The sequence below is a fragment of the Oncorhynchus kisutch genome, linkage group LG29 (genome assembly GCF_002021735.2).
Source record: "Oncorhynchus kisutch isolate 150728-3 linkage group LG29, Okis_V2, whole genome shotgun sequence".
NCBI classification, from domain to species: domain Eukaryota; kingdom Metazoa; phylum Chordata; class Actinopteri; order Salmoniformes; family Salmonidae; genus Oncorhynchus; species Oncorhynchus kisutch.
The window spans coordinates 42,168,358-42,193,518 of NC_034202.2; the positions used below are offsets into that span (position 1 = coordinate 42,168,358).

The 25,161-nt window shown below is 36.3% G+C and overlaps 2 protein-coding genes across 3 annotated transcripts in view; one reads left to right on the forward strand and one right to left on the reverse strand.

Annotated features, from left to right (window-relative positions):
* The window catches only part of si:dkey-71l1.1 (Porin3_Tom40 domain-containing protein), a 62,849-nt gene that overhangs the window by 37,169 nt on the left and 519 nt on the right, over positions 1-25,161 (reverse strand). The window contains exon 2 of the mRNA XM_031808942.1: positions 6,804-6,997. Coding sequence (XP_031664802.1) covers positions 6,804-6,984 — 181 coding nt within the window. The 5' untranslated portion in view covers positions 6,985-6,997. The remainder of the gene's footprint in view (positions 1-6,803; positions 6,998-25,161) is intronic.
* ufc1 (ubiquitin-fold modifier conjugating enzyme 1) overlaps positions 7,596-25,161 on the forward strand; it is a 36,677-nt gene continuing 19,111 nt past the window's right edge. The window contains exon 1 of one of the 2 annotated variants that reach the window (XR_004206124.1): positions 7,596-7,728. Coding sequence is in view for 1 of the 2 variants with exons in the window: in XM_031808940.1 (XP_031664800.1) it covers positions 7,693-7,728 (36 nt within the window). In the remaining variant the exon portion in view is untranslated. The remainder of the gene's footprint in view (positions 7,729-25,161) is intronic. The other variant, XM_031808940.1, reaches the window with a different exon arrangement.

Consider the following 25,161-nt stretch of genomic DNA (forward strand, 5'->3'; position numbering starts at 1 on the left):
TAGTAGTAGTAGTAGTAGTATAGTAGTAGTAGTATAGTAGTAGTAGTAGTAGTATAGTAGTAGTAGTATAGTAGTAGTTGTATAGTAGTAGTATAGTAGTAGTAGTATATTAGTAGTAGTATAGTAGTAGTAGTATAGTAGTAGTAGTAGTAGTATAGTAGTAGTAGTATAGTAGTAGTATAGTAGTAGTAGTATAGTAGTAGTATAGTAGTATAGTAGTAGTAGTATAGTAGTAGTAGTAGTAGTAGTAGTAGTATAGTAGTGGTAGTAGTATAGTAGTGGTAGATAGTAGTAGTAGTAGTAGTATAGTAGTAGTAGTATAGTAGTGGTAGTAGTATAGTAGTGGTAGTATAGTAGTAGTAGTAGTAGTATAGTAGTAGTTGTATAGTAGTGGTAGTAGTATAGTAGTGGTAGTATAGTAGTAGTGGTAGTAGTATAGTAGTAGTTGTATAGTAGTAGTATAGTAGTAGTAGTATATTAGTAGTAGTATAGTAGTAGTAGTATAGTAGTAGTAGTAGTAGTATAGTAGTAGTAGTATAGTAGTGGTAGTAGTATAGTAGTGGTAGTATAGTAGTAGTAGTAGTAGTATAGTAGTAGTAGTATAGTAGTAGTAGTAGTATAGTAGTAGTATAGTAGTAGTAGTAGTAGTATAGTAGTAGTAGTATAGTAGTGGTAGTAGTATAGTAGTGGTAGTATAGTAGTAGTAGTAGTGGTATAGTAGTAGTAGTATAGTAGTAGTAGTATAGTAGTGGTAGTAGTTGTATAGTAGTAGTATAGTAGTGGTAGTAGTAGTAGTAGTAGTAGTAGTAGTAGTAGTAGTAGTATAGTAGTGGTAGTAGTTGTATAGTAGTAGTATAGTAGTGGTAGTAGTAGTAGTAGTAGTAGTATAGTAGTAGTAGTATAGTAGCGGGTAGTAGTTGTATAGTAGTAGTATAGTAGTGGTTAGTAGTAGTAGTAGTATAGTAGTGGTAGTAGTAGTATAGTAGTGGTAGTAGTAGTAGTAGTAGTAGTAGTAGTAGTAGTAGTATAGTAGTAGTATAGTAGTGGTAGTAGTAGTAGTAGTAGTAGTAGTAGTAGTAGTAGTAGTATAGTAGTGGTAGTAGTTGTATAGTAGTAGTATAGTAGTGGTAGTAGTAGTATAGTAGTGGTAGTAGTAGTAGTAGTAGTAGTAGTAGTAGTAGTAGTAGTAGTATAGTAGTGGTAGTAGTTGTATAGTAGTAGTATAGTAGTGGTAGTAGTAGTAGTAGTAGTAGTAGTATAGTAGTAGTAGTATAGTAGTGGTAGTAGTTGTATAGTAGTAGTATAGTAGTGGTAGTAGTAGTAGTAGTATAGTAGTGGTAGTAGTAGTATAGTAGTGGTAGTAGTAGTAGTAGTAGTAGTAGTAGTAGTAGTAGTAGTAGTATAGTAGTAGTAGTAGTTAGTATAGTATAGTAGTAGTAGTAGTAGTAGTAGTATAGTAGTAGTAGTATAGTAGTAGTAGTATAGTAGTAGTAGTAGTAGTAGTAGTAGTATAGTAGTAGTAGTATAGTAGTGGTAGTAGTTGTATAGTAGTAGTAGTAGTAGTAGTAGTAGTAGTAGTAGTAGTAGTAGTATAGTAGTAGTAGTAGTAGTATAGTAGTAGTAGTAGTATAGTAGTAGTAGTAGCTGTATAGTAGTAGTAGTAGTATTAACAGTAGTTATGGTATAGTAGTAGTAGTAGTAGTAGTAGTGGTAGTAGTATAGTAGTAGTAGTATAGTAGTGGTAGTAGTATAGTAGTAGTAGTAGTATAGTAGTGGTAGTAGTAGTAGTAGTAGTAGTATCGTAGTGGTATAGTAGTATAGTCGTGGTAGTAGTAGTAGTAGTAGTATTAGTATAGTAGTGGTAGTAGTATAGTAGTAGGTCGTAGTTAGTGTAGTAGTAGTAGTAGTAGTAGTAGTATAGTAGTAGTAGTAGTGTATAGTAGTGTAGTAGTAGTAGTAGTAGTAGTATAGTAGTGGTAGTAGTAGTAGTGTAGTAGTATCAGTAGTGGTAGTAGTAGTAGTAGTCGTAGTCTATAGTAGGTAGTAGTAGTGTAGTAGTAGTAGTATAGTAGTGTAGTAGTAGTAGTGGTAGTAGTATGTAGTGGTAGTAGTAGTAGTAGTAGTAGTTAGGTAGTGTAGTAGTAGTAGTATGTAGTAGTATAGTAGTGGTAGTAGTAGTAGTAGTAGTGATAGTAGTTTATAGTAGTGGTAGTAGTAGTAGTCAGTAGTATAGTAGTGGTAGTAGTAGTAGTAGTAGTAGTATAGTAGTGGTAGTAGAGTAGTAGTAGTAGTAGTATAGTAGTGGTAGTAGTAGTAGTAGTAGTAGTATAGTAGTGGTAGTAGTAGTAGTAGTAGTAGTAGTATAGTAGTGGTAGTAGTAGTAGTAGTAGTAGTATAGTAGTGGTAGTAGTAGTAGTAGTAGTAGTATAGTAGTGGTAGTAGTTGTAGTAGTAGTAGTATAGTAGTGGTAGTAGTAGTAGTAGTAGTAGTATAGTAGTGGTAGTAGTTGTATAGTAGTGGTAGTAGTTGTATAGTAGTAGTAATATAATAATAGTAGAATAGTAGCAGTAATATAGTAGAATAGTAGTAGTAGTAGTTGTATAGTAGTAGTAGTATAGTAGTGGTAGTAGTAGTAGTAGTAGTAAGAGTAGTACTAATAGTAGTAATAGCAATAGTAAAAGTATAGTAGCAACAGTAGTATAGTAGTGGTAGTAGTAGTAGTAGTAGTAGTATAGTAGTGGTAGTAGTAGTAGTAGTAGTAGTAGTATAGTAGTGGTAGTAGTAGTAGTAGTAGTAGTAGTAGTAGTAGTGGTAGTAGTATAGTAGTGGTAGTAGTAGTAGTAGTAGTAGTAGTAGTAGTAGTAGTAGTAGTAGTAGTATAGTAGTGGTAGTAAGTAGTAGGTAGTAGTAGTATAGTAGTGGTAGTAGTAGTAGTAGTAGTAGTATAGTAGTGGTAGTAGTAGTAGTAGTAGTAGTATAGTAGTGGTAGTATAGTAGTAGTAGTATAGTAGTAGTATAGTAGTGGTAGTAGTAGTAGTAGTAGTAGTATAGTAGTGGTAGTAGTAGTAGTAGTAGTAGTATAGTAGTGGTAGTAGTAGTAGTAGTAGTAGTAGTATAGTAGTGGTAGTAGTAGTAGTAGTAGTAGTATAGTAGTGGTAGTAGTAGTAGTAGTAGTAGTAGTATAGTAGTGGTAGTAGTAGTAGTAGTAGTAGTATAGTAGTGGTAGTAGTAGTAGTAGTAGTAGTATAGTAGTGGTAGTAGTTGTAGTAGTAGTAGTATAGTAGTGGTAGTAGTAGTAGTAGTAGTAGTATAGTAGTGGTAGTAGTTGTATAGTAGTGGTAGTAGTTGTATAGTAGTAGTAATATAATAATAGTAGAATAGTAGCAGTAATATAGTAGAATAGTAGTAGTAGTAGTTGTATAGTAGTAGTAGTATAGTAGTGGTAGTAGTAGTAGTAGTAGTAAGAGTAGTACTAATAGTAGTAATAGCAATAGTAAAAGTATAGTAGCAACAGTAGTATAGTAGTGGTAGTAGCTGTATAGTAGTAGTAAGAGTAGTACTAATAGTAGTAATAGCAATAGTAAAAGTATAGTAGCAACAGTAGTATAGTAGTGGTTGTAGTATAGTAGTAGTAGTATAGTAGTGGTAGTAGTTGTATAGTAGTGGTAGTAGTTGTAGTAGTAATATATATAATAGTAGTAGTAGTAGTAGTAGAATAGTAGCAGTAATATAGTAGAATAGTAGTAGTAGTAGTATAATAGTAGTATAGTAGTGGTTGTAGTATAGTAGTAGTAGTATAGTAGTGGTAGTAGTTGTATAGTAGTGGTAGTAGTTGTATAGTAGTAGTAATATAATAATAGTAGAATAGTAGCAGTAATATAGTAGAATAGTAGTAGTAGTAGTTGTATAGTAGTAGTAGTAGTGGTAGTAGTTGTATAGTAGTAGTAGTAGTGGTAGTAGTTGTATAGTAGTAGTAGTAGTAGTAGTAGTAGTAGTATAGTAGTGGTAGTAGTTGTATAGTAGTAGTAGTAGTAGTATAGTAGTAGTAGTAGTTTTATAGTAGTAGTATAGTAGTAGTAGTAGTAGTATAATAGTGGTAGTAATAGTATAGTAGTGGTAATAGAATAGTAGTAAAAGTAATAGTATAGTAATAATAGCATAGTAGGAGTAGTATAGTAGTGGTAATAGTAATAGTATCGTAGTGGTAATAATAGTAGTATTAGTAGTTATAGTATAGTAATAATAATAATAGTAGTAGTAGTAATAATAGTAGTAGTTATAGTATAGTAGTAATAATAGTAGTAGTTATAGTAGTAATAATAATAATAGTAGTTATAGTATAGTAGTAATAATAATAATAAATAGTAGTTATAGTATAGTAGTAATAATAATAATAGTAGTAGTAGTTATAGTATAGTAGTAATAATAATAATAGTAGTTATAGTATAGTAGTAATAATAGTAGTAGTAGTTATAGTATAGTAGTAATAATAGTGGTAGTTATAATATAGTAGTAATAATAGTAGTAGTTATAGTATAGTAGTAATAATAATAGTAGTAGTTATAGTAAAGTAGTAATAATAGTAGTAGTTATAGTATAGTAGTAGTTATAGTATAGTAGTAGTAATAATAGTAGTAGTAGTTATAGTATAGTAGTAATAATAATAGTAGTAGTTATAGTAAAGTAGTAATAATAGTAGTAGTTATAGTATAGTAGTAATAATAATAGTAGTAGTAGTAATAATAATAGTAGTTATAGTATAGTAGTAATAATAGTAGTAGTAGTTATAGTATAGTAGTAATAATAGTAGTAGTTATAGTATAGTAGTAATAATAATAGTAGTAGTTATAGTAAAGTAGTAATAATAGTAGTAGTTATAGTATAGTAGTAGTTATAGTATAGTAGTAATAATAATAGTAGTAGTTCTAGTATAGTAGTAATAATAATAGTAGTAGTAGTAATAATAATAGTAGTAGTAGTTATAGTATAGTAGTAATAATAATAGTAGTAGTAGTTATAGTATAGTAGTAATAATAGTAGTAGTTATAGTATAGTAGTGGTAATAGAATAGTAGTAGAAGTAATAGTATAGTAATAATAGCATAGTAGGTGTAGTATAGTAGTGGTAATAGTAATAGTATCGTAGTAATAATAGTAGTAGTTATAGTATAGTAGTAATAATAATAGTAGTTATAGTATAGTAGTAATAATAGTAGTAGTAGTTATAGTATAGTAGTAATAATAGTAGTAGTAGTTATAGTATAGTAGTAATAATAATAGTAGTTATAGTATAGTAGTAATAATAGTAGTAGTAGTTATAGTATAGTAGTAATAATAGTAGTAGTTGTAGTATAGTAGTAATAATAGTAGTAGTTATAGTATAGTAGTAGTTGTAGTATAGTAGTAATAACAGTAGTCGTTATAGTATAGTAGTAATAATAGTAGTAGTAATAATAGTAGTAGTAGTAATAATAGTAGTAGTAGTTATAGTATAGTAGTAATAATAGTAGTAGTAGTAGTTATAGTATAGTAGTAATAATAGTAGTAGTAGTAATAATAGTAGTAGTAGTTATAGTATAGTAGTAATAATAGTAGTAGTTATAATATAGTAGTAATAATAGTAGTAGTTATAGAATAGTAGTAATAATAATAGTAGTAGTAGTTATAGTATAGTAGTAATAATACTAGTAGTAATAGTATAGTAGTAATAATAGTAGTAATTCTAGTATAGTAGTAATATATAATATAGTATAGTAGTAATAATAGTAGTAGTAGTTATAGTATAGTAGTAATAATAGTAGTAGTAGTTATAGTATAGTAGTAATAATAGTAGTAGTAGTTATAGTATAGTAGTAATAATAGTAGTAGTTATAGTATAGTAGTAATAATAGTAGTAGTTATAGTATAGTAGTAATAATACTAGTAGTAATAGTATAGTAGTAATAATAGTAGTAATTCTAGTATAGTAGTAATATATAATATATAATATAGTATAGTAGTAATAATAGTAGTAGTAGTTATAGTATAGTAGTAATAATAGTAGTAGTAGTTATAGTATAGTAGTAATAATAGTAGTAGTTATAGTATAGTAGTAATAATAGTAGTAGTTATAGTATAGTAGTAATAATAGTAGTAGTTATAGTATAGTAGTAGTTATAGTATAGTAGTAATATGACCTTTATTTAACTAGGCACGTCAGTTAAGAACAACTTCTTATTTTCAATGACGGCCTAGGAACAATGGGTAATAATAGTAGTAATAGTAGTAGTTATAGTATAGAAGTGGTGATAGCAGTGGTAATAATAGTAGTAATAGTAGTAGTTATAGTATAGTAGTGGTGATAATAGTAATAGTAGTTATAGTATAGTAGTGGTGATAGCAGTAGTAATAATAGTAGTATATTAGTTGTGGTAGTACTAGGAGTATAGTAGTAGTAGTAATAGCAGTATAGTAGTAATAGTATAGTAGTGGTTAATAATAGTATTAGTAGTATTAGTAGTTATCGTATAGCAGTAGTAATAGCAGTATAGTAGTGGTAATAATAGTAGTAGTATAGCAGTAGTAATAACAGTATAGTAGTAATAGTACAGTAGTAGTAATAGTAATAGTGTAGTAGTTACGGTATAGTAGTAGTACTAGTAGTATAGTAGTAGTAATAGCAGTATAGTAGTAATAGTATAGTAGTGGTAATAATAGTAGTAGTAGTAGTAGTTACGGTATAGTAGTAGTACTAGTAGTATAGTAGTGGTAATAATAGTAGTAGTAGTAGTAGTAGTACTAGTAGTATAGTAGTAGTAATATTACCCTTGCACGAGTGATGCAGGGCATGGAAGCTCCCGGGGTTGGGGAGGCGTCCGTCCCTCCTCTCCCAGCGAGGGGGCGTATCCCAGTGAGGAAGGGGCGTGTCCCACTGGGTAGGGGGTGTGTCCGAGGAGAAAGGCCAGTTCTGACGGCCCGCACCAGCCAAGGCCAGAACACTGCCCATGAGGGCTCCACACCTACACACACACACACACACACACACACACACACACACAGTATTGTACAAGTAACCTTGTGGGGACACACAATTCACTCCCATTCAAAATCCTATTTTCCCTAACCTGTACCCTAACACTAAAACTAACCCTAGTTTCTAACTCGAACACTAATTCTAACCTTGACCCTAAACCACTAGAAATTGCATTTGACCTTGTGGGGACTAATAAAATGTCCCCAGTTGGTCAAATGTTTGTTAGTTTACTATTCTTCTGGTCCCCACAAGTATAGTTAAACACGTCCCGCGATAACACACACACCAGAAACACACACACAACCTCAGGTCTTTATCTAACCTGTATACTATTACTGGGCAGTAAAAGCCAATTTATGCTTGATCCGAAAATGTGGTTGTGGGCTTCGTATAGAGGGTGTGACGCAATTGTGGATCCACCAAGAGGCACGCAGTGGCCAAATTCAGCTCCGTACCGCATCACTGTGCAGCTAACAAATGTTGTGACAATGCGGAGGGCTCCGTATAGCTCTGCATTGACATGATTGGTTGAAGGTAGGTGGGAGTGGGAGATCCTGTATAAACACAATCTCACTTCCTTGGCAACTTCCTTCACAACAGGTCTACTCAACAGCTCTGCACTGCTCCTCGAAGCCAAGAAGTATAAATGGCCTGACATCTGCAGAGGCTGAAGCACTGTACATGCTGCACGGTCACTGCAGACGTGGACTTGACCAGGTAGAGCCTTTTATTATAGAACATTTAGACTGGGTAAAACATCACGCACTTAGAACAAGCATTTATACAAAACTCATGCATTTCTTATAGAAGTTGTATTATATAGCCACATACATGAGCAGGTAATGTCAGTATGGCATAATATAGGTGGTATTATAGGGTAGAAAGCAGGCATCCAGTAGACAACAGCTCTTAAATTCATAATATAGGTGGTATTATAGGGTAGAGAGCAGGCATCCAGTAGACAACAGCTCTTAAATTCATAATATAGGTGGTATTATAGGGTAGAGAGCAGGCATCCAGTAGACAACAGCTCTTAAATTCATAATATAGGTGGTATTATAGGGTAGAGAGCAGGCATCCAGTAGACAACAGCTCTTAAATTCATAATATAGGTGGTATTATAGGGTAGAGAGCAGGCATCCAGTAGACAACAGCTCTTAAATTCATAATATAGGTGGTATTATAGGGTAGAGAGCAGGCATCCAGTAGACAACAGCTCTTAAATTCATAATATAGGTGGTATTATAGGGTAGAGAGCAGGCATCCAGTAGACAACAGCTCTTAAATTCATAATATAGGTGGTATTATAGGGTAGAGAGCAGGCATTCAGTAGACTACAGCTCTTAAATTCATAATATAGGTGGTATTATAGGGTAGAGAGCAGGCATCCAGTAGACAACAGCTCTTAAATTCATAATATAGGTGGTATTATAGGGTAGAGAGCAGGCATCCAGTAGACTACAGCTCTTAAATTCATAATATAGGTGGTATTATAGGGTAGAGAGCAGGCATCCAGTAGACAACAGCTCTTAAATTCATAATATAGGTGGTATTATAGGGTAGAGAGCAGGCATCCAGTAGACAACAGCTCTTAAATTCATAATATAGGTGGTATTATAGGGTAGAGAGCAGGCATCCAGTAGACAACAGCTCTTAAATTCATAATATAGGTGGTATTATAGGGTAGAGAGCAGGCATCCAGTAGACAACAGCTCTTAAATTCATAATATAGGTGGTATTATAGGGTAGAGAGCAGGCATCCAGTAGACTACAGCTCTTAAATTCATAATATAGGTGGTATTATAGGGTAGAGAGCAGGCATCCAGTAGACAACAGCTCTTAAATTCATAATATAGGTGGTATTATAGGGTAGAGAGCAGGCATCCAGTAGACTACAGCTCTTAAATTCATAATATAGCTGGTATTATAGGGTAGAGAGCAGGCATCCAGTAGACTACAGCTCTTAAATTCATAATATAGCTGGTATTATAGGGTAGAGAGCAGGCATCCAGTAGACAACAGCTCTTAAATTCATAATATAGCTGGTATTATAGGGTAGAGAGCAGGCATCCAGTAGACAACAGCTCTTAAATTCATAATATAGGTGGTATTATAGGGTAGAGAGCAGGCATCCAGTAGACAACAGCTCTTAAATTCATAATATAGCTGGTATATAGGGTAGAGAGCAGGCATCCAGTAGACAACAGCTCTTAAATTCATAATATAGCTGGTATTATAGGGTAGAGAGCAGGCATCCAGTAGACAACAGCTCTTAATTCATAATATAGCTGGTATTATAGGGTAGAGAGCAGGCATCCAGTAGACAACAGCTCTTAAATTCATAATATAGGTGGTATTATAGGGTAGAGAGCAGGCATTCAGTAGACTACAGCTCTTAAATTCATAATATAGGTGGTATTATAGGGTAAGAGCAGGCATCCAGTAGACAACAGCTCTTAAATTCATAATATAGGTGGTATTATAGGGTAGAGAGCAGGCATCCAGTAGACTACAGCTCTTAAATTCATAATATAGGTGGTATTATAGGGTAGAGAGCAGGCATCCAGTAGACAACAGCTCTTAAATTCATAATATAGGTGGTATTATAGGGTAGAGAGCAGGCATCCAGTAGACAACAGCTCTTAAATTCATAATATAGGTGGTATTATAGGGTAGAGAGCAGGCATCCAGTAGACAACAGCTCTTAAATTCATAATATAGGTGGTATTATAGGGTAGAGAGCAGGCATCCCAGTAGACTACAGCTCTTAAATTCATAATATGCTGGTATTATAGGGTAGAGAGCAGGCATCCAGTAGACAACAGCTCTTAAATTCATAATATAGCTGGTATTATAGGGTAGAGAGCAGGCATCCAGTAGACAACAGCTCTTAAATTCATAATATAGGTGGTATTATAGGGTAGAGAGCAGGCATCCAGTAGACAACAGCTCTTAAATTCATAATATAGCTGGTATTATAGGGTAGAGAGCAGGCATCCAGTAGACAACAGCTCTTAAATTCATAATATAGCTGGTATTATAGGGTAGAGAGCAGGCATCCAGTAGACAACAGCTCTTAAATTCATAATATAGCTGGTATTATAGGGGTAGAGAGCAGGCATCCAGTAGACAAACAGCTCTTAAATTCATAATATAGGTGGTATTATAGGGTAGAGAGCAGGCATTCCAGTAGACTAACAGCTCTTAAATTCATAATATAGGTGGTATTATAGGGTAGAGAGCAGGCATCCAGTAGACAACAGCTCTTAAATTCATAATATAGGTGGTATTATAGGGTATAGAGAGCAGGCATCCAGTAGACTACAGCTCTTAAATTCATAATATAGGTGGTATTATAGGGTAGAGAGCAGGCATCCAGTAGACAACAGCTCTTAAATTCATAATATAGTGGTATTATAGGGTAGAGAGCAGGCATCCAGTAGACAACAGCTCTTAAATTCATAATATAGGTGGTATTATAGGGTAGAGAGCAGGCATCCAGTAGACAACAGCTCTTAAATTCATAATATAGGTGGTATTATAGGGTAGAGAGCAGGCATCCAGTAGACAACAGCTCTTAAATTCATAATATAGGTGGTATTATAGGGTAGAGAGCCAGGCATCCAGTAGACTACATCTCTTAATTCATAATATAGGTGGTATTATAGGGTAGAGAGCAGGCATCCAGTAGACAACAGCTCTTAAATTCATAATATAGGTGGTATTATAGGGTAGAGAGGCAGGCATCCAGTAGACTACAGCTCTTAAATTCATAATATAGGTGGTATTATAGGGTAGAGAGCAGCATCCAGTAGACAACAGCTCTTAAATTCATAATATAGGTGGTATTATAGGGTAGAGAGCAGGCATCCAGTAGACATACAGCTCTTAAATTCATAATATAGCTGGTATTATAGGTTAGAGAGCAGGCATCCAGTAGACTAACAGCTCTTAAATTCTAATATAGGCTGGTATTATAGGGTAGAGAGCAGGCATCCAGTAGACAACAGCTCTTAAATTCATAATATAGCTGGTATTATAGGGTAGAGAGCAGGCATCCAGTAGACAACAGCTCTTAAATTCATAATATAGGTGGTATGATAGGGTAAGAGAGCAGGCATCCAGTAGACAACAGCTCTTAAATTCATAATATAGCTGGTATTATAGGGTAGAGAGCAGGCATCCAGTAGACAACAGCTCTTAAATTCATAATATAGGCTGGTATTATAGGGTAGAGAGCAGGCATCCAGTAGACAACAGCTCTTAAATTCATAATATAGGCTGGTATTATAGGGTAGAGAGCAGGCATCCAGTAGACAACAGCTCTTAAATTCATAATATAGGTGGTATTATAGGGTAGAGAGCAGGCATCCAGTAGACAACAGCTCTTAAATTCATAATATAGGTGGTATTATAGGGTAGAGAGCAGGCATCCAGTAGACAACAGCTCTTAAATTCATAATATAGGTGGTATTATAGGGTAGAGAGCAGGCATCCAGTAGACACAGCTCTTAAATTCATAATATAGGTGGTATTATAGGGTAGAGAGCAGGCATCCAGTAGACAACAGCTCTTAAATTCATAATATAGGTGGTATTATAGGGTAGAGAGCAGGCATCCAGTAGACAACAGCTCTTAAATTCATAATATAGGTGGTATTATAGGGTAGAGAGCAGGCATCCAGTAGACAACAGCTCTTAAATTCATAATATAGGTGGTATTATAGGGTAGAGAGCAGGCATCCAGTAGACAACAGCTCTTAAATTCATAATATAGGTGGTATTATAGGGTAGAGAGCAGGCATCCAGTAGACAACAGCTCTTAAATTCATAATATAGGTGGTATTATAGGGTAGAGAGCAGGCATCCAGTAGACACAGCTCTTAAATTCATAATATAGGTGGTATTATAGGGTAGAGAGCAGGCATCCAGTAGACAACAGCTCTTAAATTCATAATATAGGTGGTATTATAGGGTAGAGAGCAGGCATCCAGTAGACAACAGCTCTTAAATTCATAATATAGGTGGTATTATAGGGTAGAGAGCAGGCATCCAGTAGACAACAGCTCTTAAATTCATAATATAGGTGGTATTATAGGGTAGAGAGCAGGCATCCAGTAGACAACAGCTCTTAAATTCATAATATAGGTGGTATTATAGGGTAGAGAGCAGGCATCCAGTAGACAACAGCTCTTAAATTCATAATATAGGTGGTATTATAGGGTAGAGAGCAGGCATCCAGTAGACAACAGCTCTTAAATTCATAATATAGGTGGTATTATAGGGTAGAGAGCAGGCATCCAGTAGACAACAGCTCTTAAATTCATAATATAGGCTGGTATTATAGGGTAGAGAGCAGGCATCCAGTAGACAACAGCTCTTAAATTCATAATATAGGTGGTATTATAGGGTAGAGAGCAGGCATCCAGTAGACAACAGCTCTTAAATTCATAATATAGGTGGTATTATAGGGTAGAGAGCAGGCATCCAGTAGACAACAGCTCTTAAATTCATAATATAGGTGGTATTATAGGGTAGAGAGCAGGCATCCAGTAGACAACAGCTCTTAAATTCATAATATAGGTGGTATTATAGGGTAGAGAGCAGGCATCCAGTAGACAACAGCTCTTAAATTCATAATATAGGTGGTATTATAGGGTAGAGAGCAGGCATCCAGTAGACAACAGCTCTTAAATTCATAATATAGGTGGTATTATAGGGTAGAGAGCAGGCATCCAGTAGACAACAGCTCTTAAATTCATAATATAGGTGGTATTATAGGGTAGAGAGCAGGCATCCAGTAGACAACAGCTCTTAAATTCATAATATAGGTGGTATTATAGGGTAGAGAGCAGGCATCCAGTAGACAACAGCTCTTAAATTCATAATATAGGTGGTATTATAGGGTAGAGAGCAGGCATCCAGTAGACAACAGCTCTTAAATTCATAATATAGGTGGTATTATAGGGTAGAGAGCAGGCATCCAGTAGACAACAGCTCTTAAATTCATAATATAGGTGGTATTATAGGGTAGAGAGCAGGCATCCAGTAGACAACAGCTCTTAAATTCATAATATAGGTGGTATTATAGGGTAGAGAGCAGGCATCCAGTAGACAACAGCTCTTAAATTCATAATATAGGTGGTATTATAGGGTAGAGAGCAGGCATCCAGTAGACAACAGCTCTTAAATTCATAATATAGGTGGTATTATAGGGTAGAGAGCAGGCATCCAGTAGACAACAGCTCTTAAATTCATAATATAGGTGGTATTATAGGGTAGAGAGCAGGCATCCAGTAGACAACAGCTCTTAAATTCATAATATAGGTGGTATTATAGGGTAGAGAGCAGGCATCCAGTAGACAACAGCTCTTAAATTCATAATATAGGTGGTATTATAGGGTAGAGAGCAGGCATCCAGTAGACAACAGCTCTTAAATTCATAATATAGGTGGTATTATAGGGTAGAGAGCAGGCATCCAGTAGACAACAGCTCTTAAATTCATAATATAGGTGGTATTATAGGGTAGAGAGCAGGCATCCAGTAGACAACAGCTCTTAAATTCATAATATAGGTGGTATTATAGGGTAGAGAGCAGGCATCCAGTAGACAACAGCTCTTAAATTCATAATATAGGTGGTATTATAGGGTAGAGAGCAGGCATCCAGTAGACAACAGCTCTTAAATTCATAATATAGGTGGTATTATAGGGTAGAGAGCAGGCATCCAGTAGACAACAGCTCTTAAATTCATAATATAGGTGGTATTATAGGGTAGAGAGCAGGCATCCAGTAGACCAACAGCTCTTAAATTCATAATATAGGTGGTATTATAGGGTAGAGAGCAGGCATCCAGTAGACAACAGCTCTTAAATTCATAATATAGGTGGTATTATAGGGTAGAGAGCAGGCATCCAGTAGACAACAGCTCTTAAATTCATAATATAGGTGGTATTATAGGGTAGAGAGCAGGCATCCAGTAGACAACAGCTCTTAAATTCATAATATAGGTGGTATTATAGGGTAGAGAGCAGGCATCCAGTAGACAACAGCTCTTAAATTCATAATATAGGTGGTATTATAGGGTAGAGAGCAGGCATCCAGTAGACAACAGCTCTTAAATTCATAATATAGGTGGTATTATAGGGTAGAGAGCAGGCATCCAGTAGACAACAGCTCTTAAATTCATAATATAGGTGGTATTATTAGGGTAGAGAGCAGGCATCCAGTAGACAACAGCTCTTAAATTCATAATATAGGTGGTATTATAGGGTAGAGAGCAGGCATCCAGTAGACAACAGCTCTTAAATTCATAATATAGGTGGTATTATAGGGTAGAGAGCAGGCATCCAGTAGACAACAGCTCTTAAATTCATAATATAGGTGGTATTATAGGGTAGAGAGCAGGCATCCAGTAGACAACAGCTCTTAAATTCATAATATAGGTGGTATTATAGGGTAGAGAGCAGGCATCCAGTAGACAACAGCTCTTAAATTCATAATATAGGTGGTATTATAGGGTAGAGAGCAGGCATCCAGTAGACAACAGCTCTTAAATTCATAATATAGGTGGTATTATAGGGTAGAGAGCAGGCATCCAGTAGACAACAGCTCTTAAATTCATAATATAGGTGGTATTATAGGGTAGAGAGCAGGCATCCAGTAGACAACAGCTCTTAAATTCATAATATAGGTGGTATTATAGGGTAGAGAGCAGGCATCCAGTAGACAACAGCTCTTAAATTCATAATATAGGTGGTATTATAGGGTAGAGAGCAGGCATCCAGTAGACAACAGCTCTTAAATTCATAATATAGGTGGTATTATAGGGTAGAGAGCAGGCATCCAGTAGACAACAGCTCTTAAATTCATAATATAGGTGGTATTATAGGGTAGAGAGCAGGCATCCAGTAGACAACAGCTCTTAAATTCATAATATAGGTGGTATTATAGGGTAGAGAGCAGGCATCCAGTAGACAACAGCTCTTAAATTCATAATATAGGTGGTATTATAGGGTAGAGAGCAGGCATCCAGTAGACAACAGCTCTTAAATTCATAATATAGGTGGTATTATAGGGTAGAGAGCAGGCATCCAGTAGACAACAGCTCTTAAATTCATAATATAGGTGGTATTATAGGGTAGAGAGCAGGCATCCAGTAGACAACAGCTCTTAAATTCATAATATAGGTGGTATTATAGGGTAGAGAGCAGGCATCCAGTAGACAACAGCTCTTAAATTCATAATATAGGTGGTATTATAGGGTAGAGAGCAGGCATCCAGTAGACAACAGCTCTTAAATTCATAATATAGGTGGTATTATAGGGTAGAGAGCAGGCATCCAGTAGACAACAGCTCTTAAATTCATAATATAGGTGGTATTATAGGGTAGAGAGCAGGCATCCAGTAGACAACAGCTCTTAAATTCATAATATAGGTGGTATTATAGGGTAGAGAGCAGGCATCCAGTAGACAACAGCTCTTAAATTCATAATATAGGTGGTATTATAGGGTAGAGAGCAGGCATCCAGTAGACAACAGCTCTTAAATTCATAATATAGGTGGTATTATAGGGTAGAGAGCAGGCATCCAGTAGACAACAGCTCTTAAATTCATAATATAGGTGGTATTATAGGGTAGAGAGCAGGCATCCAGTAGACAACAGCTCTTAAATTCATAATATAGGTGGTATTATAGGGTAGAGAGCAGGCATCCAGTAGACAACAGCTCTTAAATTCATAATATAGGTGGTATTATAGGGTAGAGAGCAGGCATCCAGTAGACAACAGCTCTTAAATTCATAATATAGGTGGTATTATAGGGTAGAGAGCAGGCATCCAGTAGACAACAGCTCTTAAATTCATAATATAGGTGGTATTATAGGGTAGAGAGCAGGCATCCAGTAGACAACAGCTCTTAAATTCATAATATAGGTGGTATTATAGGGTAGAGAGCAGGCATCCAGTAGACAACAGCTCTTAAATTCATAATATAGGTGGTATTATAGGGTAGAGAGCAGGCATCCAGTAGACAACAGCTCTTAAATTCATAATATAGGTGGTATTATAGGGTAGAGAGCAGGCATCCAGTAGACAACAGCTCTTAAATTCATAATATAGGTGGTATTATAGGGTAGAGAGCAGGCATCCAGTAGACAACAGCTCTTAAATTCATAATATAGGTGGTATTATAGGGTAGAGAGCAGGCATCCAGTAGACAACAGCTCTTAAATTCATAATATAGGTGGTATTATAGGGTAGAGAGCAGGCATCCAGTAGACAACAGCTCTTAAATTCATAATATAGGTGGTATTATAGGGTAGAGAGCAGGCATCCAGTAGACTAACAGCTCTTAAATTCATAATATAGGTGGTATTATAGGGTAGAGAGCAGGCATCCAGTAGACAACAGCTCTTAAATTCATAATATAGCTGGTATTATAGGGTAGAGAGCAGGCATCCAGTAGACAACAGCTCTTAAATTCATAATATAGGTGGTATTATAGGGTAGAGAGCAGGCATCCAGTAGACAACAGCTCTTAAATTCATAATATAGGTGGTATTATAGGGTAGAGAGCAGGCATCCAGTAGACAACAGCTCTTAAATTCATAATATAGGTGGTATTATAGGGTAGAGAGCAGGCATCCAGTAGACAACAGCTCTTAAATTCATAATATAGGTGGTATTATAGGGTAGAGAGCAGGCATCCAGTAGACAACAGCTCTTAAATTCATAATATAGGTGGTATTATAGGGTAGAGAGCAGGCATCCAGTAGACAACAGCTCTTAAATTCATAATATAGGTGGTATTATAGGGTAGAGAGCAGGCATCCAGTAGACAACAGCTCTTAAATTCATAATATAGGTGGTATTATAGGGTAGAGAGCAGGCATCCAGTAGACAACAGCTCTTAAATTCATAATATAGGTGGTATTATAGGGTAGAGAGCAGGCATCCAGTAGACAACAGCTCTTAAATTCATAATATAGGTGGTATTATAGGGTAGAGAGCAGGCATCCAGTAGACAACAGCTCTTAAATTCATAATATAGGTGGTATTATAGGGTAGAGAGCAGGCATCCAGTAGACAACAGCTCTTAAATTCATAATATAGGTGGTATTATAGGGTAGAGAGCAGGCATCCAGTAGACAACAGCTCTTAAATTCATAATATAGGTGGTATTATAGGGTAGAGAGCAGGCATCCAGTAGACAACAGCTCTTAAATTCATAATATAGGTGGTATTATAGGGTAGAGAGCAGGCATCCAGTAGACAACAGCTCTTAAATTCATAATATAGGTGGTATTATAGGGTAGAGAGCAGGCATCCAGTAGACAACAGCTCTTAAATTCATAATATAGGTGGTATTATAGGGTAGAGAGCAGGCATCCAGTAGACAACAGCTCTTAAATTCATAATATAGGTGGTATTATAGGGTAGAGAGCAGGCCATCCAGTAGACTACAGCTCTTAAATTCATAATATAGGTGGTATTATAGGGTAGAGAGCAGGCATCCAGTAGACAACAGCTCTTAAATTCATAATATAGGTGTATTATAGGGTAGAGAGCAGGCATCCAGTAGACAACAGCTCTTAAATTCATAATATAGGTGGTATTATAGGGTAGAGAGCAGGCATCCAGTAGACAACAGCTCTTAAATTCATAATATAGGTGGTATTATAGGGTAGAGAGCAGGCATCCAGTAGACAACAGCTCTTAAATTCATAATATAGGTGGTATTATAGGGTAGAGAGCAGGCATCCAGTAGACAACAGCTCTTAAATTCATAATATAGGTGGTATTATAGGGTAGAGAGCAGGCATCCAGTAGACAACAGCTCTTAAATTCATAATATAGGTGGTATTATAGGGTAGAGAGCAGGCATCCAGTAGACAACAGCTCTTAAATTCATAATATAGGTGGTATTATAGGTATTAGAGAGCAGGCATCCAGTAGACAACAGCTCTTAAATTCATAATATAGGTGGTATTATAGGGTAGAGAGCAGGCATCCAGTAGACAACAGCTCTTAAATTCATAATATAGGTGGTATTATAGGGTTAGAGAGCAGGCATCCAGTAGACAAACAGCTCTTAAATTCATAATATAGGTGGTATTATAGGGTAGAGAGCAGGCATCCAGTAGACAACAGCTCTTAAATTCATAATATAGGTGGTATTATAGGGTAGAGAGCAGGCATCCAGTAGACAACAGCTCTTAAATTCATAATATAGGTGGTATTATAGGGTAGAGAGCAGGCATCCAGTAGACAACAGCTCTTAAATTCATAATATAGGTGGTATTATAGGGTTAGAGAGCAGGCATCCAGTAGACTACAGCTCTTAAATTCATAATATAGGTGGTATTATAGGGTAGAGAGCAGGCATCCAGTAGACAACAGCTCTTAAATTCATAATTAGGTGGTATTATAGGGTAGAGAGCAGGCATCCAGTAGACAACAGCTCTTAAATTCATAATATAGGTGGTATTATAGGGTAGAGAGCAGGCATCCAGTAGACAACAGCTCTTAAATTCATAATATAGGTCGGTATTATAGGGTAGAGAGCAGGCATCCAGTAGACAACAGCTCTTGAAATTCATTAATATAGGTGGTATTATAGGGTAGAGAGCAGGCATCCAGTAGACAACAGCTCTTAATTCATAATATAGGTGGTATTATAGGGTAGAGAGCAGGCATCCAGTAGACAACAGCTCTTAAATTCATAATATAGGTGGTATTATAGGGTAGAGAGCAGGCATCCAGTAGACAACAGCTCTTAAATTCATAATATAGGTGGTATTATAGGGTAGAGAGCAGGCATCCAGTAGACAACAGCTCTTAAATTCATAATATAGGTGGTATTATAGGGTAGAGAGCAGGCATCCAGTAGACAACAGCTCTTAAATTCATAATATAGGTGGTATTATAGGGTAGAGAGCAGGCATCCAGTAGACAACAGCTCTTAAATTCATAATATAGGTGGTATTATAGGGTAGAGAGCAGGCATCCAGTAGACAAAGCTCTTAAATTCATAATATAGGTGGTATTATAGGGTAGAGAGCAGGCATCCAGTAGACAACAGCTCTTAAATTCATAATATAGGTGGTATTATAGGGTAGAGAGCAGGCATCCAGTAGACAACAGCTCTTAAATTCATAATATAGGTGGTATTATAGGGTTAGAGAGCAGGCATCCAGTAGACAACAGCTCTTAAATTCATAATATAGGTGGTATTATAGGGTAGAGAGCAGGCATCCAGTAGACAACAGCTCTTAAATTCATAATATAGGTGGTATTATAGGGTAGAGAGCAGGCATCCAGTAGACAACAGCTCTTAAATCATAATATAGGTGGTATTATAGGGTAGAGAGCAGGCATCCAGTAGACAACAGCTCTTAAATTCATAATATAGGTGGTATTATAGGGTAGAGAGCAGGCATCCAGTAGACAACAGCTCTTAAATTCATAATATAGGTGGTATTATAGGGTAGAGAGCAGGCATCCAGTAGACAACAGCTCTTAAATTCATAATATAGGTGGTATTATAGGGTAGAGAGCAGGCATCCAGTAGACAACAGCTCTTAAATTCATAATATAGGTGGTATTATAGGGTAGAGAGCAGGCATCCAGTAGACAACAGCTCTTAAATTCATAATATAGGTGGTATTATAGGGTAGAGAGCAGGCATCCAGTAGACAACAGCTCTTAAATTCATAATATAGGTGGTATTATAGGGTAGAGAGCAGGCATCCAGTAGACAACAGCTCTTAAATTCATAATATAGGTGGTATTATAGGGTAGAGAGCAGGCATCCATTAGACAACAGCTCTTAAATTCATAATATAGGTGGTATATAGGGTAGAGAGCAGGCATCCAGTAGACAACAGCTCTTAAATTCATAATATAGGTGGTATTATAGGGTAGAGAGCAGGCATCCAGTAGACAACAGCTCTTAAATTCATAATATAGGTGGTATTATAGGGTAGAGAGCAGGCATCCAGTAGACTAACAGCTCTTAAATTCATAATATAGGTGGTATTATAGGGTAGAGAGCAGGCATCCAGTAGACAACAGCTCTTAAATTCATAATATAGGTGGTATTATAGGGTAGAGAGCAGGCATCCAGTAGACAACAGCTCTTAAATTCATAATATAGGTGGTATTATAGGGTAGAGAGCAGGCATCCAGTAGACAACAGCTCTTAAATTCATAATATAGGTGGTATTATAGGGTAGAGAGCAGGCATCCAGTAGACAACAGCTCTTAAATTCATAATATAGGTGGTATTATAGGGTAGAGAGCAGGCATCCAGTAGACTAACAGCTCTTAAATTCATAATATAGGTGGTATTATAGGGTAGAGAGCAGGCATCCAGTAGACAACAGCTCTTAAATTCATAATATAGGTGGTATTATAGGGTAGAGAGCAGGCATCCAGTAGACAACAGCTCTTAAATTCATAATATAGGCTGGTATTATAGGGTAGAGAGCAGGCATCCAGTAGACAACAGCTCTTAAATTCATAATATAGGTGGTATTATAGGGTAGAGAGCAGGCATCCAGTAGACAACAGCTCTTAAATTCATAATATAGGTGGTATTATAGGGTAGAGAGCAGGCATCCAGTAGACAACAGCTCTTAAATTCATAATATAGGTGGTATTATAGGGTAGAGAGCAGGCATCCAGTAGACAACAGCTCTTAAATTCATAATATAGGTGGTATTATAGGGTAGAGAGCAGGCATCCAGTAGACAACAGCTCTTAAATTCATAATATAGGTGGTATTATAGGGTAGAGAGCAGGCATCCAGTAGACAACAGCTCTTAAATTCATAATATAGGTGGTATTATAGGGTAGAGAGCAGGCATCCAGTAGACAACAGCTCTTAAATTCATAATATAGGTGGTATTATAGGGTAGAGAGCAGGCATCCAGTAGACAACAGCTCTTAAATTCATAATATAGGTGGTATTATAGGGTAGAGAGCAGGCATCCAGTAGACAACAGCTCTTAAATTCATAATATAGGTGGTATTATAGGGTAGAGAGCAGGCATCCAGTAGACAACAGCTCTTAAATTCATAATATAGGTGGTATTATAGGGTAGAGAGCAGGCATCCAGTAGACAACAGCTCTTAAATTCATAATATAGGTGGTATTATAGGGTAGAGAGCAGGCATCCAGTAGACAACAGCTCTTAAATTCATAATATAGGTGGTATTATAGGGTAGAGAGCAGGCATCCAGTAGACAACAGCTCTTAAATTCATAATATAGGTGGTATTATAGGGTAGAGAGCAGGCATCCAGTAGACAACAGCTCTTAAATTCATAATATAGGTGGTATTATAGGGTAGAGAGCAGGCATCCAGTAGACAACAGCTCTTAAATTCATAATATAGGTGGTATTATAGGGTAGAGAGCAGGCATCCAGTAGACAACAGCTCTTAAATTCATAATATAGGTGGTATTATAGGGTAGAGAGCAGGCATCCAGTAGACAACAGCTCTTAAATTCATAATATAGGTGGTATTATAGGGTAGAGAGCAGGCATCCAGTAGACAACAGCTCTTAAATTCATAATATAGGTGGTATTATAGGGTAGAGAGCAGGCATCCAGTAGACAACAGCTCTTAAATTCATAATATAGGTGGTATTATAGGGTAGAGAGCAGGCATCCAGTAGACAACAGCTCTTAAATTCATAATATAGGTGGTATTATAGGGTAGAGAGCAGGCATCCAGTAGACAACAGCTCTTAAATTCATAATATAGGTGGTATTATAGGGTAGAGAGCAGGCATCCAGTAGACAACAGCTCTTAAATTCATAATATAGGTGGTATTATAGGGTAGAGAGCAGGCATCCAGTAGACAACAGCTCTTAAATTCATAATATAGGTGGTATTATAGGGTAGAGAGCAGGCATCCAGTAGACTACAGCTCTTAAATTCATAATATAGGTGGTATTATAGGGTAGAGAGCAGGCATCCAGTAGACAACAGCTCTTAAATTCATAATATAGGTGGTATTATAGGGTAGAGAGCAGGCATCCAGTAGACAACAGCTCTTAAATTCATAATATAGGTGGTATTATAGGGTAGAGAGCAGGCATCCAGTAGACAACAGCTCTTAATTCATAATATAGGTGGTATTATAGGGTAGAGAGCAGGCATCCAGTAGACAACAGCTCTTAAATTCATAATATAGGTGGTATTATAGGGTAGAGAGCAGGCATCCAGTAGACAACAGCTCTTAAATTCATAATATAGGTGGTATTATAGGGTAGAGAGCAGGCATCCAGTAGACAACAGCTCTTAAATTCATAATATAGGTGGTATTATAGGGTAGAGAGCAGGCATCCAGTAGACAACAGCTCTTAAATTCATAATATAGGTGGTATTATAGGGTAGAGAGCAGGCATCCAGTAGACAACAGCTCTTAAATTCATAATATAGGTGGTATTATAGGGTAGAGAGCAGGCATCCAGTAGACTACAGCTCTTAAATTCATAATATAGGTGGTATTATAGGGTAGAGAGCAGGCATCCAGTAGACAACAGCTCTTAAATTCATAATATAGGTGGTATTATAGGGTAGAGAGCAGGCATCCAGTAGACAACAGCTCTTAAATTCATAATATAGCTGGTATTATAGGGTAGAGAGCAGGCATCCAGTAGACAACAGCTCTTAAATTCATAATATAGGTGGTATTATAGGGTAGAGAGCAGGCATCCAGTAGACAACAGCTCTTAAATTCATAATATAGGTGGTATTATAGGGTAGAGAGCAGGCATCCAGTAGACAACAGCTCTTAAATTCATAATATAGGTGGTATTATAGGGTAGAGAGCAGGCATCCAGTAGACAACAGCTCTTAAATTCATAATATAGGTGGTATTATAGGGTAGAGAGCAGGCATCCAGTAGACAACAGCTCTTAAATTCATAATATAGGTGGTATTATAGGGTAGAGAGCAGGCATCCAGTAGACAACAGCTCTTAAATTCATAATATAGCTGGTATTATAGGGTAGAGAGCAGGCATCCAGTAGACAACAGCTCTTAAATTCATAATATAGCTGGTATTATAGGGTAGAGAGCAGGCATCCAGTAGACAACAGCTCTTAAATTCATAATATAGCTGGTATTATAGGGTAGAGAGCAGGCATCCAGTAGACAACAGCTCTTAAATTCATAATATAGGTGGTATTATAGGGTAGAGAGCAGGCATCCAGTAGACAACAGCTCTTAAATTCATAATATAGGTGGTATTATAGGGTAGAGAGCAGGCATCCAGTAGACAACAGCTCTTAAATTCATAATATAGGTGGTATTATAGGGTAGAGAGCAGGCATCCAGTAGACAACAGCTCTTAAATTCATAATATAGGTGGTATTATAGGGTAGAGAGCAGGCATCCATTAGACAACAGCTCTTAAATTCATAATATAGGTGGTATTATAGGGTAGAGAGCAGGCATCCAGTAGACAACAGCTCTTAAATTCATAATATAGGTGGTATTATAGGGTAGAGAGCAGGCATCCAGTAGACAACAGCTCTTAAATTCATAATATAGGTGGTATTATAGGGTAGAGAGCAGGCATCCAGTAGACTACAGCTCTTAAATTCATAATATAGGTGGTATTATAGGGTAGAGAGCAGGCATCCAGTAGACAACAGCTCTTAAATTCATAATATAGGTGGTATTATAGGGTAGAGAGCAGGCATCCAGTAGACAACAGCTCTTAAATTCATAATATAGGTGGTATTATAGGGTAGAGAGCAGGCATCCAGTAGACAACAGCTCTTAAATTCATAATATAGGTGGTATTATAGGGTAGAGAGCAGGCATCCAGTAGACAACAGCTCTTAAATTCATAATATAGGTGGTATTATAGGGTAGAGAGCAGGCATCCAGTAGACTACAGCTCTTAAATTCATAATATAGGTGGTATTATAGGGTAGAGAGCAGGCATCCAGTAGACAACAGCTCTTAAATTCATAATATAGCTGGTATTATAGGGTAGAGAGCAGGCATCCAGTAGACAACAGCTCTTAAATTCATAATATAGCTGGTATTATAGGGTAGAGAGCAGGCATCCAGTAGACAACAGCTCTTAAATTCATAATATAGGTGGTATTATAGGGTAGAGAGCAGGCATCCAGTAGACAACAGCTCTTAAATTCATAATATAGCTGGTATTATAGGGTAGAGAGCAGGCATCCAGTAGACAACAGCTCTAAAATTCATAATATAGGTGGTATTATAGGGTAGAGAGCAGGCATCCAGTAGACAACAGCTCTTAAATTCATAATATAGGTGGTATTATAGGGTAGAGAGCAGGCATCCAGTAGACAACAGCTCTTAAATTCATAATATAGGTGGTATTATAGGGTAGAGAGCAGGCATCCAGTAGACAACAGCTCTTAAATTCATAATATAGGTGGTATTATAGGGTAGAGAGCAGGCATCCAGTAGACAACAGCTCTTAAATTCATAATATAGGTGGTATTATAGGGTAGAGAGCAGGCATCCAGTAGACAACAGCTCTTAAATTCATAATATAGGTGGTATTATAGGGTAGAGAGCAGGCATCCAGTAGACTACAGCTCTTAAATTCATAATATAGGTGGTATTATAGGGTAGAGAGCAGGCATCCAGTAGACAACAGCTCTTAAATTCATAATATAGGTGGTATTATAGGGTAGAGAGCAGGCATCCAGTAGACAACAGCTCTTAAATTCATAATATAGGTGGTATTATAGGGTAGAGAGCAGGCATCCAGTAGACAACAGCTCTTAAATTCATAATATAGGTGGTATTATAGGGTAGAGAGCAGGCATCCAGTAGACAACAGCTCTTAAATTCATAATATAGGTGGTATTATAGGGTAGAGAGCAGGCATCCAGTAGACTACAGCTCTTAAATTCATAATATAGGTGGTATTATAGGGTAGAGAGCAGGCATCCAGTAGACAACAGCTCTTAAATTCATAATATAGCTGGTATTATAGGGTAGAGAGCAGGCATCCAGTAGACAACAGCTCTTAAATTCATAATATAGGTGGTATTATAGGGTAGAGAGCAGGCATCCAGTAGACAACAGCTCTTAAATTCATAATATAGCTGGTATTATAGGGTAGAGAGCAGGCATCCAGTAG